This window comes from Mesoplodon mirus (assembly GCF_964341445.2).
Source record: "Mesoplodon mirus genome assembly, chromosome: 2".
Taxonomy (NCBI): Eukaryota; Metazoa; Chordata; class Mammalia; order Artiodactyla; family Ziphiidae; genus Mesoplodon; species Mesoplodon mirus.
The window spans coordinates 37951635-37971160 of NC_138977.1; the positions used below are offsets into that span (position 1 = coordinate 37951635).

The following is a 19526-nucleotide window of genomic DNA, read 5'->3' on the forward strand; positions in this document are numbered from 1 at the left end:
GCCATGCACAAATACAAGCAGAAACAAAACAAAACAAAAAACAAACCACTAAACTTAATACGCCTTTAATATGCCTATCACTGGTTGGATAAAGAGATCTTAAGGTGATGATATTAAGGGTCCAACATCTTAAGCTTATTCACCCCATCATTACTAGACATGTAATCACATAGTTGCTCTGGTTTCTAAAGAGCCCCAAATCCAAGGCACCAAGATCTTTTTAAAATATATCCAGACTCTAGAGAAAATGTTGTTCCTATAATTTTCTTTTTGCTATCACTCAAATTCATTTTACAACAAAATTATCTAAGTGTCAGAATGACTTCCAGGTCCTAGTCAGTGAGTCATCTGGTATAATATTAAACAAGTCATTTAATGTGGTGGGCCTTGGTGAGTGGGTCAGACCTGGATATATATACATTTTATTTTAATAAAATTCAACTTCAATGAAAGAGCTTGTGTTGTCTCTGCTTTTTAAATCTGCTAAGACCTATAAAAGTCATTTGACCACTGCAGAACTAAAATTTGGACAGGACCCTTGGAATGCTGTTTAACAAGAAGAATTCCAGAGATTTTTATCAGCATAATTTGAGAGAAAGGTACAAATATCTCAACAGAGCACACTTTCTATTTCCTCACTCCTGTTTTAAAGTCTACCTTCATTTGCTAGACTAAGCTCATGAACGTTGCTAATCATTTCAAGAATCACCAGTAAGGCCTCAAGACCCAGCAACCAAAACACTGATGCTGAAAAAAAATCTCTCTAAAAAGCACTGTGTGTGGACGTGCATGTTCTCAGCCTCTTGATCATTCATCTAGTAAATGTGTATTGGGAACCTAAATGCCAGACCCTGTGCTAGGCACTGGAAATTAAAAAAACAAGAGAAACACAAAGTGAGTGCTTATGGTCGTTTAACAGGACCATATTTAGGACACGTGTAAAATGATAACAGATATAGAATACTATGAATAATTTATATTGGAAGTTTCATCTCTTATCCCAGCAGCTCCTAGCTTACTACAAAGTTGTGTTTTACAGAAGCAGACTCATAGACATAAAAAATAAACTTACAGTTACCAAAGGGGAAAAGGGGTGGGGAAGGGATAAATTAGGATTTGAGGGTTAGCAGATGCAATCTATAAAATATATATAAAATAGATAAACAATAAGTGCCAACTGTATAACACAGGAACTATATTCAATACCCTGTAACAAACCAAAATGGAAAAGAACATGAAAAAGAATTTATATATGAATCACTTTGATGTACACCAGAAACTAACACAACATTGTAAATCAACTATACTTTAAAAAAAAAAAAAAGTTTTGCTTTAAAAATACATTCGTAAGGGGCTTCCCTGGTGGCGCAGTGGTTGAGAGTCTGCCTGCCGATGCAGGGGACGCGGGTTCATGCCCCAGTCCGGGAAGATCCCACATGCCACGGAGCGGCTGGGCCCGTGAGCCATGGCCACTGAGCCTGCGTGTCCGGAGCCTGTGCTCCGCAACGGAGAGGCCACAGCAGTGAGAGGCCCATGTACCGCAAAAAAGGAAAAAAAAAAAAATACATTTGTAAGACTGTAATAATGTCAATATCCTGGTGTTATCTTACACTGTAATTTTTCAAAATATTACCATTGGTGGAAACTAGGCAAAGTGCATAAGGGATTTTTTATTATTTCTTAAAACTACATGGAAATACATAATTATCTCAACAAAAAGTACATTTCAAGCCAATAATTTGGGATACAAAACAATTTTTCATAAACTATCATAAATAGCAGTTGGTTTCTAAGATCAGCCCACAGTATTTTAATTTTTTTTTTTTAATTTTTTGGCCGTGCCATGCAGCATGTGGGATCTTAGTTCCCCAACCAGGGATTGAACACCCGCGCCCCGCAGTGGGAGCTCGGAGTCTTAACCACTGGACCACCAGGGAAGTCCCATAATTTTTTAAAATTTATAACCCTCTTAGTGTTAAATATAAACCTCAGGCCAAGCCTACATTATATTTAGTATGAATTAGAGCAACAGGTTCCTATCTTGTCACCCTATTAACGTTACCCAACTCATCCTTCATTTAATTACAGATCTGGTTATATCATCTCTTAGCTTAAAATCCTCCAGTGATTTTCCTGGGATAAAGCCCAAACTCTTCCCACAATACACAAAGCTTCTCAAGACGGGGCTCCTGCTTACCTCTGCAACCTTCACTGCCTCTCACTGGTCCTGAACATGCCACCCTCTTTCATTCTCAAGACTGTACAGCTGTTCCCTCCTCCTGGAATGCCCTTTCCTTCTGTCCACCTGGCAAACACCTGATTGTTCTTTGCTTCTCACGACACCTGTCATCTCTTCTTCAAGGTGTTCTATGGCCTTCCCACCCCAGCAAAGCAAGGCCCTCCTTCCCCTTCTTTATGCTCTTAGAGATCCTTGTTCACATTCCAGCAATGAACTAGGGGACATGTGTCTCAGCAGGTGCAAGACCCTGGAAGGCAGGCTACCAGCCTATTTCCCTTTGTATCCTCAACACCATGTACAGTACTGGCACTTGGAAAGCACTCAAATGTTTGTTGAAGGAACAACACTGATGAATTTCAATAAGCTTCCATGATTCTATAAAAAAGCAAGTGGTAAGCTATGTCCATGGTGGAAATCAGTTAGAAAAAAGAAGAAATACTGATTTTGTTTTATAAAAGTAGAGTCAGAAATTTTAGGGAATGAAGAAACAATGACTGAAAAGGGTTGGTTGGGAGGCTATCATGTATACAATGTTATAAAAAGAAACAAGAAAGAAAATAAATTACATTGTCTTTACTCCCTCAATTGAGAAGTTATTTTCAAGTATAAGTTAGAGCAAATGCAAAGCAAGGAAATAGTAGTTGCCTTATTTTCTGACATGCTACCCATCAGATTTTGCTGTATGCACATCAGCTGTAACTGAAGATATGGAAAAAGTGAGATAAGTTTAGATGTGCCAATATAAAACCACAAATAAGCTATATTAAGTGGGAAAAACAGGTGCAGGATGGTCTGCTCTCATTTGTGTACAAAAATGAGGGAAGGAGGATATAAACATATAAGCTTGAATACTCAAATAATGTCTGAATAGTGGTAGGAAGCCCCTGGAAAGAGTAAGTAAGGCTCTGAGAGGGGAGGGAGATATCACGGAATACTCCTTTTCAGCCCGAATTTTTACTGTGGGAATGTATTATGTTTTCATTTTTAAAAACTAGTTTTAAAAAACCAACCTAGGTAAGGACTCTTGAGATGCTTGGCTTTTGGCACCCTCCCTATTCAGAACTCAGGCATGGTGCTGAGAGAGCCAAGCTCCATGGAGAGCCCACACTCGGGTGCCCGGGTCACCAGCCAGCACTAACCATGCCCGTGAGAGTGAGCCACCATGGATGTCTAGCCCACTTAGGACACATATGACCAGCACTACCGCTATCTAACTGCAACTGGAGGGGAGGCCCTAAGTTAGAACTGCCCAGTGAAGCCCAGTCAATCCACAGGACCAGGAGAAAAAAATTAGCTGTTGTTTTAAGCCAAGGGAACAATAAAATACTAATCAAGGATTTCTGTTTTTAAATTGTTCATGTATTACATTTCTTTCTCTTCCGTCCTGGTAGCCCACTAAATTATGTTAAAATAAATTAAGGCAAAAACCTACAGAGCAAAGAGAATTGAAGAAATGTCAAGGAAAAAAAGAAGAAAAATGGCTACAAAATTTGGAAGCTGGTAAACCGACTGGATGACTTTCAGCAGATCTGAGAAATCAGGGACAAGTAGAAGTATTTTCTAGAGAAAACTGAACAGGAAAGCTCACTGGAAGGCTAGGTTACGGCTTGGGCTTCTAAACTAGAGGACTAAGTACCAGTCTACTACTAGTAAGTGGAACCCTAGCCAAAGCAGCCAATTGTGAGAACAAAGATATTATTAGAAATGTATGAACATAAAACATTTACCTTCTAAGCACATTTCATAGGAAACTATTAGAGGCTATGCTGCAGCAGAATGAGGGTGTTATTCTAGAAATTGGAAGACACAGGAAAAGCCAAATCATGAGGGGACAGCTGACAGCAGGCCTACAAGCAGCCAGTCCAAACAGGAACAGGAGCCCAGACGTCCCTGGGATAAAGGTCACCAGGAAAAACGGGAACTAATCAACTCTCTGATTTCTGTGAACATCTGAAAAAATGACCAACAGACATGGGACAGACTCAAAAGGAAAATTAAGGATTCCTACACAGAAATTTATGAAGGTGGAAAAGAAAAGGTAAAGAGCAGCTATTAAGGGCAGGAAAAGCAAAAAGTTGTAAAAGAATGGAAATGTAATCAAAGATACTATTTGGCTCTATAGGAAGTGATACTTTAGGTACCTATTTAATAATATAAATAATGACAATAAAAAACTGAGTATGGAAAAGAGAGAGGTTATTACAGGAAGTCAATAGATAATGCCTAAATAAATTAAGAAATAGGCATATTACTTAGAAAAATGAAAACAATCTGCAAGTGTTGGGGTGCAGGGTTATTGTTTACATTAACAATAACATTAGCAGATTCTTTTGACATTATCAGATTTTTTAACTAATGGACATATGTTAATGATTTATATTTTAATTAATCACAACTTTACTATTAAGTAATTATAAGAATAATTATATACGAAATAAAGTTATTGTTATTACAGACAGTTTTCTTGCTAATAAGAAGTCTTGCCAGTAAAAATATAGACTAAGAAGGTACAGTATGCTTCTCTCCTGTAATAGTAAAGAATCCATCCCAGAATTTACCTTACATTTAACAAAATGAATCAAACGTGTTTGTCTGATAAGAGAAACTATGCAAAATTTCTTTCTACCATGAAAAAAAATGTCACAGATGAGGTTTAATGAACATAAAATCAGAGTCAAGCATATTATTCTCCAAAATTTTAGCTGTTAGCAGTCATAATTAATCTCTCTAATAATCATGATTCTTCTAAACTGATGAGAATTTAAAATGAAATAACTACCTTAGAATGAATAACTTCTTTTGCCCTTGAAAGAACAAATACTTTTCAATATGTATTTCCAAAAATGAAGATATCTACATTCAATATCTATTTCCAAGAATGTACTTTAGACATATCATTTATAATTTTAAAAAATTAAGTAATGGACTGAGAAAACTGGACTTAACAAAAAACCTGAAAGTAAAACAGGAAATTTCTTTGGAAAATGTGGGTTCCCCTGCCCCAAAAATGATTCTCTGAAAATTACCAATATCATTTCAGATTGTATTTCATTCTCTGGCTTCCTAGAATCAGAAATAAAATAGAGACCAAGATCTGCAGGGGTGTTTATTAAAATTGAACACCATGAAAAAGATCATAATTACTGAATATAAATGACATACTTTTAAAGGACTGGACATTCTTCCCCACACACTCTGTATATTTTTTTGTTTAATGAGAAATGGAAGTCATCCATATTGTATTCAGTTTCCAAAATTGTATTAACTGGAGAAGAATTTATTTATGAGAAACTCCTAGCAGCTAAAACAGTAACTATTAAAAGCTAAAGTGAAAACTCACAAATAAATTTCATTTCCTCCTTTAAAAGTAGAAATAATGATAATGATAAATACTTAAATAGTACCAGGTACTGTTCTAAGTGCTTGACAAAGAAACTGAGGCACAGGTAAATTAATTAAATTTCCCAAAGTTTATTCAGCTAGTAAATGGTGGAACCAGGATTCATACTGGCAATCTGATTTTTAAACAGTACATATCTAAATCAATTTCTTAGAAATTTCTTTTATGATTGGTAAACTTTAATGGAAAAAAATCTATTAATTCTAATGTTATCCTAAGTATCTGATTCTTAATCTAAAATCATAAAAACATGTGGCATAGCCTAATATAAACAAATATGTATATATATATATATATATATATATATATAAATGAATATATAATAAACCATGTCTGGAAAACTAAGTACCCTGAATAATTCTATATGAAAACTCTATTTCCTAGGAACAAATAAAGCAATACATATGTGAAAGTTTCTTTATAAATTATACTTAATAACCCATATATTTAAAAGTGCCTTTAATATAATTTGTGAAGAAAATTTTCAAATATATGGAGTGACTATTAAGCAAGTACTTTCTTTTAAACCACCATTACGGAGTGACTACTGCTTAAGACTGTGATGAAAGAAATAGCTTTATATATGAGACATTTTACAAAGAGAAGCTGGATTAAAATGTAACAAATAAAGGATGTTATAAATTTAAATAACAAATAAATATAAGCATGTAACATATATTGGCTACATATCAATAAAGACTTTTTTCCTTAACTTACCTGCCAGATAGAGGGCAAATGATATAAATCTGTGGTAGCGAATGAGGAACTGAAGTTGCTCTTCTCTTTGAACAAATGTAGCAAAATAATCAGCTACAGTCTCTCCATAGAAAAAGTAGTTTACACACAGTAGAAAGTACCTATAATATTAAAACAATTAGCTTCTTTAGATTTGAAATTTTTTTCCCCTCAAACTCAACAAAACTATTTTCTACAGTTTGATGATGACACAAAGTTCAAAACCAAGTCGAGAAGACCAGTTCATGATATATTCCACCAAAATGCTTTTTTTTCCTGTTTTAAACTTAATTTCAAACTTATCAGTCAACAAAAATTTACTGAATAGTTCATGCCTTTATTTAGCTCAATATCTAAATGCCAGAGACAGATAATTAGGAAACAATGTAGAAAATACTAGACATACACTCACTCTCTCTCATACACTCTCAGACACACACACACACACACACACAGCATTAAGTTTATAATGAAAATTCACTCCCAGCTACTCACAGGTCTAATGTTTTGTAAAGATCCTAAGCCAAATTCCCACCTGCCCTAGGGAAGATCAACAGGAAAAAAAGGTAGAGGTAATTTGACCTCTAACCTCCACCCTCCTGCCCTGCACACACTGGGGTCTTGCCCCCTCTTCTCAATGCTCCAGATGCACTCTAGTTGAGCAGTGACTCAAAAAGGGTAGCTGTGGGGAACGGAGCTAGCAGCGGGTAAAAATCTCTGGGAAAAACTTTAAAAACTTGATAAATGGCCTGTCCTTTCTCCCAGTTCTGGTATATCTTTGTCCTCAGGGAGAAGTTGAACTCATGAGATTTTGCTGATGGGAGCATGTGTGAGCCAGAACAAAAGGCTGAGAAACACTGCCTTAGGGTTCCTCCTGGACTCCTCCTTAGAAGGGCAGAGTCCTAGGCAACCAGGAGGGCAGCAGAAGACGAAAGGGGTGGTTTCCCTCTGGTTCTCATGAATGGAATTACACCCCACTGCTCCCAAAGGGAAGTATTTTAATTTTTATCAGCTGTATTACCATTTTTCTCTCTCCTACAATGGAAACTGTGTCGCCTCTGTAAGGCTGTCACAGCCTACTCCAGCCACCAATCCAACTTTTTGGCCACTACTCCCTAATAAATATACACCTTCTGCTCAGGAGGGCCAGGAAGATCTCACCATCTGTGGCACATGCCTCTTCTGTCCCACATCTGAAACCCGATGGGTGATGCTTCCCCAACCCAGAACACTCTTCTCTAGCCAAAGCCTGTCTTTATTTCAAGTAACAGCTTCTCTCTCACCTTCTCCAAGAAGCCTCTACAATCACTGGAGCCCATCTTGACCTACCTTTTTCTTCCCCCTACACTTAAAATCAATCCTGCACGGTTTAGCTTTTAATTACTCTCCGACTACTTAATCTACCTAACACTCCCTGTACACACTGCCACTCATGAAGAAACTTTCCCGAAGGAAAAATTAAGTGTTAACAAAACCAAGAAACTGTTTTCAACTACCGTAAACCCAAAAAGTGATTCGTTTGTTATAAGATACTGGCCCCTCTGGCTGATACTAATCAAACAACTATATTCAAAGACATGGCCTGTTAGGTTAATTATGAACTATCATATTATCATGTTTCATGTTCAAGGTCCTGATAACTAAGAAACCTAGAAAATTTTAAAAATATATAAAGCTTTAAATATTAAAATTATTTGGTGATTTTTATGTAGTAATTTTACATGCATTTGTACATATACAATATTTCAGAGGCTGGTAACTGCCCTGAAATATTTAGCAGGGTGCCTTATGCACTGACCCCAGAGTCTTCCTCTTCCCTCTGACTACCCTCCTTGTTGCATGTCACAGGGCCCAGGGCCTGGAGGAGACCAAACCAGAAGCAGCAAAGGTGAGGTCATCCCTCCTCTCACTGCCCTGCCCCCTGCCCCCCGCCGGCATCCTGGGGCCTATGGGGGCTTTGGAGAAGGTGGGCCAGCCTGCAGGGGTGGGGATGGGAGGGGAGGAGGGAGACAGACATTCAGCTTGGGCTTTCCTGTCCTGAATAAACCACTGATCACTCAAAAAAAAAAAAAAAAAAGACCAAAACAGACAAAACAGAACAAAAAAAAACATAACTATTTTCATATCTCATCTTCAAGTCTTTGTAGAAATATCAAATTTTGTGTGTGGTCTCATATCAATTGAGGGGAAATAAGGCAAAAGATTACACATATTCATAACATTTTACAAAATGAAACTTTCTGTTAAAATTGTAATTATAAAGGATATAAAAATGTGTCGAACATAATGCTGAGGTTTTTAAAAAGAGCACAAGAATAGTGTTTATATTCAATTTAAATCAGGTATCTCTACAAAGAGTGAAAGATGAGATATGAAAATAGTTGTGTTGAAATGGGAGAGTTAAAGGTAATTTCCTTCTCTCAAAATTCAATTTCTTTCTTTTAATTTATATTTCTTTAAAATCAATCTATAAGGTCAACCATGGAGATACTGATTGATCAGGATACTTCCTTACAAACTTTAGAAAAGAATCAGATTTTCATATCTGAAACAGTTTTAAGTCACTTACCAGCTTAGTGTTCTAAACCACGGTAGGTCATAAGAATGATAGACTCTGTAACCTATAGTGATAATTTCATGGAAGCATTTCACTTGGATGCCTAGAACCTGAAACCAAGAGAAAACATTAACATACATTTCTCAATATTTACATTTATGGTTAGTTATTTAATAAGTAGCTTGTTGTCACATGTATTTTAAAAATCTTCAGCCTACCCACTTTTAGTTAGTCTAAATATCAGCAGCAAAAATTCAGTATTCAACTTCTCTATAATCAAGTGATATCCCAAAGAGGAAAGCAAAACAATGTTTTAGTCAAAAAGTTTGAGAGATCCTTCCCGGGGTAGGAGGTGGCATTGTAGTTTAGAGTTTGAGGGGTATAGTCTGATTGGGATCACAGCTGACTAGGCTTGATCCCTCATTACTGCTTCATTTCTTGTGGTTGTCCATCTCAAGATGGATGGTCTTTCTGTCCATTTGTTTCTTGAGTTATCCTAGGAAAATGATCATAAGTGAAAGTTTGCTTGTATATATTTTTAACCATTCAACCTGGTAGTCTTGCGAAGGATAAAGATACTATCAGGACAAATAGCTAAAATATCTTTACCCAGTCACCCAGGGGTTTGGGCATGAGCTTTTCATTCTTCCCTCCATGCCAACTCTCCCATAGCCAGCTACACACATCTCTGATCAACCCAAGCAGTGCTTCCTTGACAAATTATAAGCAGCTTTCTACATCTGCAGCCCCGCTGGCCAGTCAAGTGAGTCCATGCAGTTCTGTCTGCATAGTGTCCAATACACATGCCTAGTAAATCGGTTTATATTCAAGAATCCCTTTTTGATGGTCTATGTAGCTGTCCTTCAAACTGCTAAATCCACCAATCTGGGTAAAGGTAATTTCTGAGACTGTAGCATCATATCCAATGTTTGGCTTAAGACAATTCCAAGACTCAAAGAGCAAATGGCAAGCTGATCACTCATCACCATAAACTAAGAGATTCAAACCTTTGTGAATATAGCAGACTAACTTTTTCAACTTCTAGAGAATATACCCAAGGGCTTGTTTTTGTACAACCCTGGAGTTAAGAATGGATTTTATATTTTTAAAGAGTTAAAAATAAAAAACAAAGATTATATGACAGACACATATGTGGCTCCTTAAAGCCTAAAATACAACAATATGGTCCTTTACAGAAAGAGCTAACCAAAGTCTGCCAAAGAATATACTTTGGGATTTCTTTTTGAGATCGCCACAAATCAGCTTTCCCAAACCTACTGCCCAGGATATTCTTAAGCTATTTTTCCCCACTATACCTAGTACATGTCCAATGACATACTTAAAAGAAGTAGTTGGGGCTTCCCTGGTGGCGCAGTGGTTGGGTGTCCGCCTGCCGATGCGGGGGACGCGGGTTCGTGCCCTGGTCTGGGAGGATCCCACATGCCGCGGAGCGGCTGGGCCCGTGAGCCGTGGCCGCTGAGCCTGCGCGTCCGGAGCCTGTGCTCCACAACGGAAGAGGCCACAGCAGTGAGAGGCCCACGTACCGCAAAAAAAAAAAAAAAAAAAGAAGTAGTTGTGTCCCCTCAGCCATACAGTAAGAAAATATTATGCCAAACTATTACAAATAGTTCTTTTAAGAAAAACTCATAAATGTGTTATATTATAAACACAAGAGGAAATTTAAATACTGTCTTTCAAATAGCCTTTGTGTATAACATCAAGTCATTTTTTTGACAATAATAATCCAAGAATGGGGACAATGCTAGATGTTAAGATAAAATGGCAAAGTCATGCTATTTATAGAACCAAGGGCTTTTAGAATATCAAATGAACTGATGCTACTTCTATGAATACATTTGTTCAAGAGCAACCATTAGCACTATATATGGTGTTTCACTGAAAGAAGAAAAAAAGAATTTTTAATATCACACACATACATGTATATGGTTGTCACTTATAGCTTACCAGTAGAATATGGAACTGCTGGGAAAATAGAAAACAGGGAATTCAAAATAATAGACTAAGAACTGGGTGATCACACAGAAACTGATACGCCATGCTATCAATACTGGCAGCAATTCATTGGTAGGACTCTGTTGGCCCGATTAATGTGTTATGAGCATTAAAAACAACAATCGATATGTAAATACATACTCTGCTAGTTACTGAAGATTCAGAGAAATAATACAGGGTTTTTGTTCTCAAAGAGGCATAGTCTTTCAGGGAGCACACACACAACTACAATACCATGTGGAAATAGCCACATGGATATAAGCACAGGCAGACAAAAAACCTGTGGTAAGGGTGGGGGTGGGCCCAGTTGGGGTGAAGGAGAAGGATGTACAGAGTCATGTACATAAGAGAGGAGGAGGACGTTAAGGGAACTACAAGTAGTCCAGAGCTGCTGGAACACAAAGCTGGGGCGAGAAGTAGAGAGAGATGAGTCTGGTCAGAGCGCCACAGGAAACAGCATGAAAGGCTGCACAAAGGAGGTGGTGCCGATCATGAAAGGACATGATCAGACGTGAATGTCTGGGGATAACATAGGTAGAAAGAACTGACTGGAGAAGCAGCAAGAGAAGAGACAGTAAGGCAGGCAAGATACCACCATCCAGATGAGTATGGATAAGTGCCAGAAGAGGGTGGAGTATAAGGAATGAGAGACATCAAGGAGGTAGAACTGACTGGATTTGGTGCTTGAGGAAACTGGGGAGCTAAGGGAGAGAGGGGAATGCAGAACACCACCAGGGAAGGCTTGGAAAAGTAGATAGAGTTATGCAGAATGGCTGGCGATGGAACAGAAGTTCAGATTTAGATATGTTGAGCTGGAACTATGTGTTATCCAAATAAAAGGGCCTATTTTCACTCTGGGAATCTATTTAAAGAAAATAATCCTGCATATGAAAAAGCTTTATATTCTAATATGTTTAGGATAATTTTATTCACAATAAAGAAAAACCAGACTATAACCTGAACGTCTAAAAATAACACACTGCTCTAAATAACTTATGATGTACTACATTTCATTGAGTAGATGAAGGTATTAAAGCTGATGGCTATAAAGACCATGGAGCAACACAAAACATTCAATATTTAGTTTAAAAAGGATACAAAATTTTAGTCACACTATAATTACAATCATGGTTTTTAAAAGAAAAAAGATGAAAGGAAATACATCAAATGGCAGTATTAATTGAGTCGTGGTGGTTGATGATAGGGTTGGGGTGATTTTTTTTAAATTATCTATTTTCCAAAGTAATTTCAATATACTTTTATAACTCTCACAATGGGAAAAAAAACTAATGCACTATTTGAAAATAAGTTAAATAGGGCTTCCCTGGTGGCGCAGTGGTTTAGAGTCTGCCTGCCGATGCAGGGGACACGGGTTCATGCCCCGGTCCGGGAAGATCTCACATGCCGCGGAGCGGCTGGGCCCGTGAGCCATGGCCGCTGAGCCTGCGCGTCCAGAGCCTGTGCTCCGCAACGGGAGAGGCCACAACAGTGAGAGGCCTGAGTACCGCAAAAAAAAATTAATAATAATAAAAAATAAAAATAAGTTAAATAATGTGAATTAAAACAGTTATTATAGGAGTTCCAGGAAGGGGTGGGGGAACCTCTTATATCTTTTATATGTTCACAGCTACCTTTAAATCAAAATATGCTTTAGCAACTCCATCACTTAGAAAGTGTGATTCCAAGCTGTGACTGCAACAATTAAAGCACTATAAATAGAAGGTTGGAGGAAAAAAACTCCTTTTATTTTAAGGAATATGAGTATGAGTTCCATCTTAAAATAGTAACTATCATTTGCTAGAAGTAAGTTTTTAATAAAACTCTCTTGAATTCGTCAGGTTTTTTTTGTTTTGTTTTGTTTTGTTTTACGGTACGCGGGTCTCTCACTGTCGTGGCCTCTCCCATTGCGGAGCACAGGCTCCGGATGTGCAGGCTCAGCGGCCATGGCTCACAGGCCCAGCCGCTCCGTGGCATGTGGGATCCTCCTGGACCTGGGCACGAACCCGTGTCCCCTGCATTGGGAGGCGGACTCTCAATCACTGCGCCACCAGGGAAGCCCGAATTCGTCATTTTTGAGTGCTGATATTATAAGGCAAACGCAAACTAGGTACAACGTGTACTTCTCAAAATAAAAATATAAATGACCTAGTCAGGGTTGTGAATGTAAATAATACCTTAAAACACATAAAGGTAGTATCAATTGAGTACCAAGTGTGTGTATATCCATCCATGTTCCCTTAACATAAACATCATAAATACAATTGAGATGGATGAAGACAAATAATAAAAAGGAGGGACACTGTACCTATCCCCAAGAGCAGGCCCTCGCTGTTCACTGCTAAACCATGTTCAGCACCCAGGAAATGCGTGATGTTCGTCACCAATGTATTTCTCCTTCTTACTTCTATCACTTTGGGCTTCAAGTGTTTCATACTTCTTTAGATATAAAGGCTTTTATACACAGGGAATCCCTTGCTGTGAAAATCCTTCCTCCAAGGTCTCCCCTTCACCCTAGTGTATCCTACTCAACTTTCAAGATCGCAGTGCAGATGCTGGGCACTGGATAAAGTCTGGAAAGTCTCCTGGCTCCCCCCTTTGCTCTCATAGCATCCAATTCTTTTTTTCAAATGCTTACTGCAGTTTATGATTACATATCTGATCAGTTCTTTAATATGTAGACAGTAGGCTCCATGAGGGCAGACACAGGTGCATTTTTCTCAGCACGACTGCATCATTCCCCAGAACTGCCTGGCATGTAGCAGGCATCCTGAAGCGTGTGTTAAATGAATGAATTAAAAGCTGAAAAAATGTGTCTGACTTCATAACTTGTTGGGCTTCCCATATACAACAAAATCCCAAACTCCCAGAATGGCTTTTGCTTGCCTCTCTAGTCTCATCCCTAGACACTCTCCACATGTATAACTCACAAACCCCCCAACGGACCACAATCTCTCCTTACTACACCCCTGCCCCTGATATCCCCAACTTGGAATGCCCTCCCCCGTCCAGTGCTTCTTTATGACTCAGCTTTCGCATCACCTCCTCTGGAAGTCTTCCCTCATCTCTCTCTCAGACTGGATGAGGTCATTTTTTTACTGTGCTCTTCCAACAAGATCTATCATGGGGTTTATTCCACTCATTTACCACACCATTTATTCATATGGTTACTTACATGTCTCTGCCATTAGAATGCGTCCCCTGAAGTCAGGGATCTAGCTAATAGTCATATACGTTGAAGTCATGTGTGGTGTGTGTGTTTCTGTTCTACCTAATGCTTGGTGCAATGTCTGACACAAAGTTGTGTATCTACTGAATATCACGTATACTTGATACACACTGAAAGGCCAATTTGCAAATGGAAAAGATTAGTCCAGGTCATTTCATGAACCAGAAGATGCTTAAAGGAACTAAATTTGCTGCTGTCAAGTCTTGAACCACCTTCTTTTTCATGACGTGCTCAAACTTACTTCAATATCAATGCTGAAAAACAACGCAAGAGACACTTGGGCAAACACTTACAAGAAGCATCAGCATAAAGGATCCCATATAGATGATCAGGAAAAACAATGAAATCATAGTTAGAGTAAGAATTCCACGAATCCACCAGTTTTTCCACCTAAAAAGGAAATATTTGTAGAGTTAGCATTAACGTGTTCTTAAATTTTTGTGTGTTGTTTCAGTAATGAGTTGCCAGACTTACAGGTTTCCCTTAACTATATTTTAGGAATCCCCTATACTTTACCTTATACAATAACAACAACGCAAACCAACCAAACAAACCAATAGCATTCACTCACTCACTGAGAGCTAAAGGAAATGTAAAAATTCTGTTAGCCGAAGAAAAAAAACTAGTTTTTGCTCCATGTGAACGAGGATGAATCGCAAGGCTGGGAGGTGAGGTGGCCAACGCAGGTGTGCGCACGTTCCGCCCGGGGCCACTCAGGTGGGAAGGAGGAGCCAGGTGCACAGCCCTCCCAAAGGGCGTCTGTCCTTCCGTGTGGTGGATAAAAAGAGTATGGATTTTAAGGTGGTGTAGAACAGAGAGCATGGCCTTGCAGTGAGAAAAAGTAAAGAAAGGACAATGCGGAACTGTAACTGGAGAGCACCGCAATTTCAGGGAAATGAGGAAGGTGTGGGGAGGTCCGTCATTGAGGGCAAGGCCAGACGGAAGGTCAGTTCTTTCTGTTGCTCAGCGTGTGCTGCCTGCTTTCCTGCGGGACAGAGCCTTTCGTAGAAAAGTATTCTCTTCCCTTGGGCCTCTGCTGGTGCTTAGAGCACAGATTCCCTAAGGCACACCTGGCTGGTCCCCGGTAGACTGAGACTTGACCTCCTCGACCCTCTGCTGTCAGTAAGGGCCTGGGGAGCCCATCTGCCTGCCCCCCATCACCGCAGGAGCCTCACACTTCACCCCCAGTGTACCTTACAAATATTTTCACTCTTTATGTGGCTACGTCATAAGAAATGTCAGCAGCCACTGTATGGAACACCTCAGATCGTTCTAACAACACCTATAGAAGCATGATGCTTTCTGAATCTAAAACTGCTGCCCTCTGGGTTTATTCATTCTACACTCATTTTACTCACAGTAAAGTGTTTAAATAATTTCCTGATTTCTATTAATTCGAATGCTAACATTTAAATTATATCACAAGAGATTTTGACCCAACGTAAAGTAACATATGTGCACTGTATTCTATGCACAAGCCCTCGTTCTCCTCTCTGTAACAGAAATATTAGCTGATTTCATCCATTTATTGAATACTGATTACACTCCCTGCTTTCAATCACTCTCCTATATAGCCTAGATACCCCTAACTACTCTTCCTCAAATATCCCTTTGATCGTGTCCTTTCTGCACACAAGACCTAAAATGCCAACATTAAGTCCAAACTCTTTTATATAGTTTCCAAGGTTTTTCACAAGGTGGTCAAATTGTACTTACCCAACTTTCTTTCCCTCTACTGTTTAGTTAAGTATGTAGACTCACACATTTTTCATGAGACGGTAAGCTTTGGGGCTGAACTGAAATGAATGCAGAATCAAAAATGCTCCAGCTGAAAGGTTCTATTTGACTTAATAGAACGAACTCTTTGAGGATGAATGAATGGATTAGGAAACTGGGCTAGGTCGCACAGCTAGTCAGAGGTACATGAAGGACCATAAGCCAGTCTCCTGGTAATAATCCTGTCTTCCTTGCACGAACCTCAGAAATGTACTTAGCCCTCCTTCATAACTGATTCTCAGACTCAGAATTACTGAGAACCTCTTCTAGAGAAGAGGACACTACCCAAGTGTCAGAAATCAGTCCTTGGTGGGAGTTGAAAGGTCCAAGTGTACCTCTAATGTTAAAGGGCTGGCTCTGAACGGCAGGCAGAGAACGGTAGCTTCTGAGAACCAGAGATTTAAACAAAGACCTACTCTCTTTTATTATACAGATGTTACTCCAGCCAGAAAAATTCCCCTCCCCAACAAGATCAAAGACTTAATTGCCTTATTTTAATTTAAATGACTCCCCAAATCTCCCAAGAATACTTAACACAAAGTTAAGCACATAAAAGCACATACTTAAACTTAATATATATATCCATTGATACAGCAACCCAATGTTATCTCTCAGGGGAGAAGCACTGAATTCAAAACAGAGCATTGATAGGCAAAAAAATATGTACCATTGTTACTAAAATCCAGAGGAAAGTCTGGTTCCAAATTCAAAATTCTTGATTTCCTTTACCATGCCACCATGATCACATTAGAGAAAGCCTTAATTTTGAGTCCAAGTCATCACCTCACAGATTGTTTTAGGTAAAGGAACTCAGAATCAGTAGAGAAATCCATTCAAGTCTCATGTTTCCAGGACCTATATGAGCTAGAAATGAAATTTCTAAAAAGTATATAATTAAGCAGCATCCTTTAAAGTGATTATCTAAAGTGGTTACACATTTATTGCTCAAATCAGTTATGTGATGCACAATGTCTTACTGTTACTAAGGGGTTAGTATTCTTAAGGGGTTTTTATTTCAAAAGTAATAAAAATTTATTTTCTTTTTTTTTTTTTTGGCCACGCCACACAGCATGTGGGATCCTAGTTCCTCGACCAGGGATCGAACCCATGCCCCTTGCAGTGGAAATGCGGAGTTTTAACCACTGGACCGCTGCGGAAGTCCCAAAAGTAATAAAATCAAAAAAAAAAATTTTCCTAGTGGTACAAGCATAATGAGAAAGACCTAGGTTGACAAGGCAGTTCACCTGAGCCAAGAATTAGGGCACAGAGGCACTCTTCAAGAACAAACAAGAACTTGGTGGGCCATCTAGCAAAGAGCAGGAGTTTTGAGAAAGTCCATCCACCAGCCTTAAAAGGAAGTTGACAGGACGTGTGCAGGTTCCCAGGGAGAAGGAAGATGGCATTATAGAGTACAAGAGCACCAGCAAGACTATGCCTGGGTATTTCCACGGTTTCTCAACCTTCACTAGTAACATTTGAGCCAGATCATTCTTTGTTGTGAAGAGTTGTTCTGTGTACTGTAGGATCTTCCCTGGCCTCTACCTACTAAGTGCCAGCAGCACCATCTCTTATTGCGACAACCTAAAATGTCTCCAGACACTGCCAAATGTTCAGTGGTTGGGGGAAGGTACAAAACCCAAGGCACTGCCCCTTCCAGAGAGAACTACTAAGTTAGATTCATTGCTGAAGAAGCTCTTTACTAAAGGATAGAGCCAGACTTCACTGGCTAATGAATATTCATTTCCACAGACCCATACATGGGTCAAGAAACAGACTGGGACAACTGCCAAGTGACTGAAGACCTTTCACGCTCTTTCCAATTTCAATGGCTTATGCTCTTTTTGGCATTATATATTAGAGCCTTAGAAATGAACATAAATCTTGACCAAGGAATTTCACTTTCAAAATTTTATATTAAGAAAATAATTATTGATGCTAAATAAAAGTTATCTATAAAGAAATATATTTAAAGCAGAGTTGGTTTTAATTGTGAAAATTTAGAAATTGGCTAAATGTCTAGCAATAGCTGTTTAAATTAAGTAAGTTGAACTATAGCTGTACAAAGGAATATATCATACAGCCATTAAAATATTTACACATATTTAAGGATGTTGTTCCTAATACCATGGAATGAAAATGAAAATAGCAAGGCAGAAAACAGTACAATGCTATTTTTACATTACACACACAGGCACACACATGCACACAATGCAAAAAACAAAAAAGCTTCAAAGATAAACATCACAGTATTTTAAATATTAATGTCTTGGTAGGAGGATTATAGGGTTTTCTTCGGCAAACCATGTACATTCCTTATGTAATTAGTATTTTTAATCCTATGCATCTACAATTTCTAAATCTTTGCAAGGCATACTATTTGGGGTATTAAATAAAAAGAGGCTAAAATGTGTAAAATGTAGATTTTAAAACATTTATTTAATCTTTACAGAGAAGTTTCTCGAAAAGATTGAAACTAGTCATATATTATCTGCTGTTAAAACCAATTCTTTCATAAACAGAGCACAATGCCTAGGTTCAGAATGTGGCTCTATCACTTGCTAGCTACACGACCCTTGATATAAAACATTTCTGTGCTTCAGTTTCTCCATTTATACAGTTACAGGGCTGTTGTGAGAATAAATTAGTCAACACATATAAAGTGCTTGGAGCAGCACCTAGCAAATATACATGCTCAATAAATACCAGCTACTACTACTTGCCATTGTTGCTTTATGCCAGGAAAAAAAAATTATTAAGGAAAATCTTGTTATGAATGACACACAGTAATCCAGCATTATTCTTACATAACATCAATATGAAAAAAAATCCAGATCTGAGAAAGACCAGGTGAGATTTTTTTAAAAAAGGTACATCTGTGAACTAGGTCATGAAAACAACTGGGAACAAGAACTACTAAAATGATAACCATGCTTTTAATAATGGACAGCAAAAATGTATTCTACTGGCTAAAAAATATGAAAACTCTGTTCTGAACCAATTTATTCTACTATGATCATCCTCTAGGAAATTAAAAATCAGAAAAGCTCACATTATATTTACTAGATATGACTAAATCAGTATTTTTCAAACTCCAATTTATGACCCATGGGTAGTAAAATCAATTTAGTAATCCAGCGTATTTTTGTTCAAAAACATAGAACAGCTATCAAAAATAAAAGAAATCAGAGAGCATCACACATAGCAATGGCAAGAATTGCTTTATAACATTTTTACAGCAGTTAAAATATACATTTGTGTGTCTCTTGGGCATGGTGTAAAATGGACCTCTTACTGTGTGTAACAGTATTTAAAACTTGTAAAAAGAGTGTTCTGTACCAATATTTAAGGTTTCATATGTTAATCTGGATAAAATATTATATTTATTTTGTTTTTATAAGTTTTATAATTCATATTACAAAGAATACAATGGAGGGCAATATAAAATTAGCTGAAATTGGGTGGTTATTAAACATTTTAAAGTATAGCACAAATATAAAATGGTAAAGGGTTGTAGAGTTTTGGACAATGATTTTAAACTCTGTTAAAAGGGAAAAAAATACCTATATCCATCTGGCATTTG

At 38.0% G+C, this 19526-nt stretch overlaps 1 protein-coding gene across 1 annotated transcript in view; it reads right to left on the reverse strand.

Moving 5' to 3' along the window:
• Positions 1-19526, reverse strand: part of CDS1 (CDP-diacylglycerol synthase 1) — a 70798-nt gene that overhangs the window by 25391 nt on the left and 25881 nt on the right. The window contains exons 3-5 of the mRNA XM_082608941.1: positions 14464-14560; positions 8944-9041; positions 6357-6496 (exon numbers count right to left, since the gene is read on the reverse strand). Coding sequence (XP_082465067.1) covers positions 6357-6496; positions 8944-9041; positions 14464-14560 — 335 coding nt within the window. The remainder of the gene's footprint in view (positions 1-6356; positions 6497-8943; positions 9042-14463; positions 14561-19526) is intronic.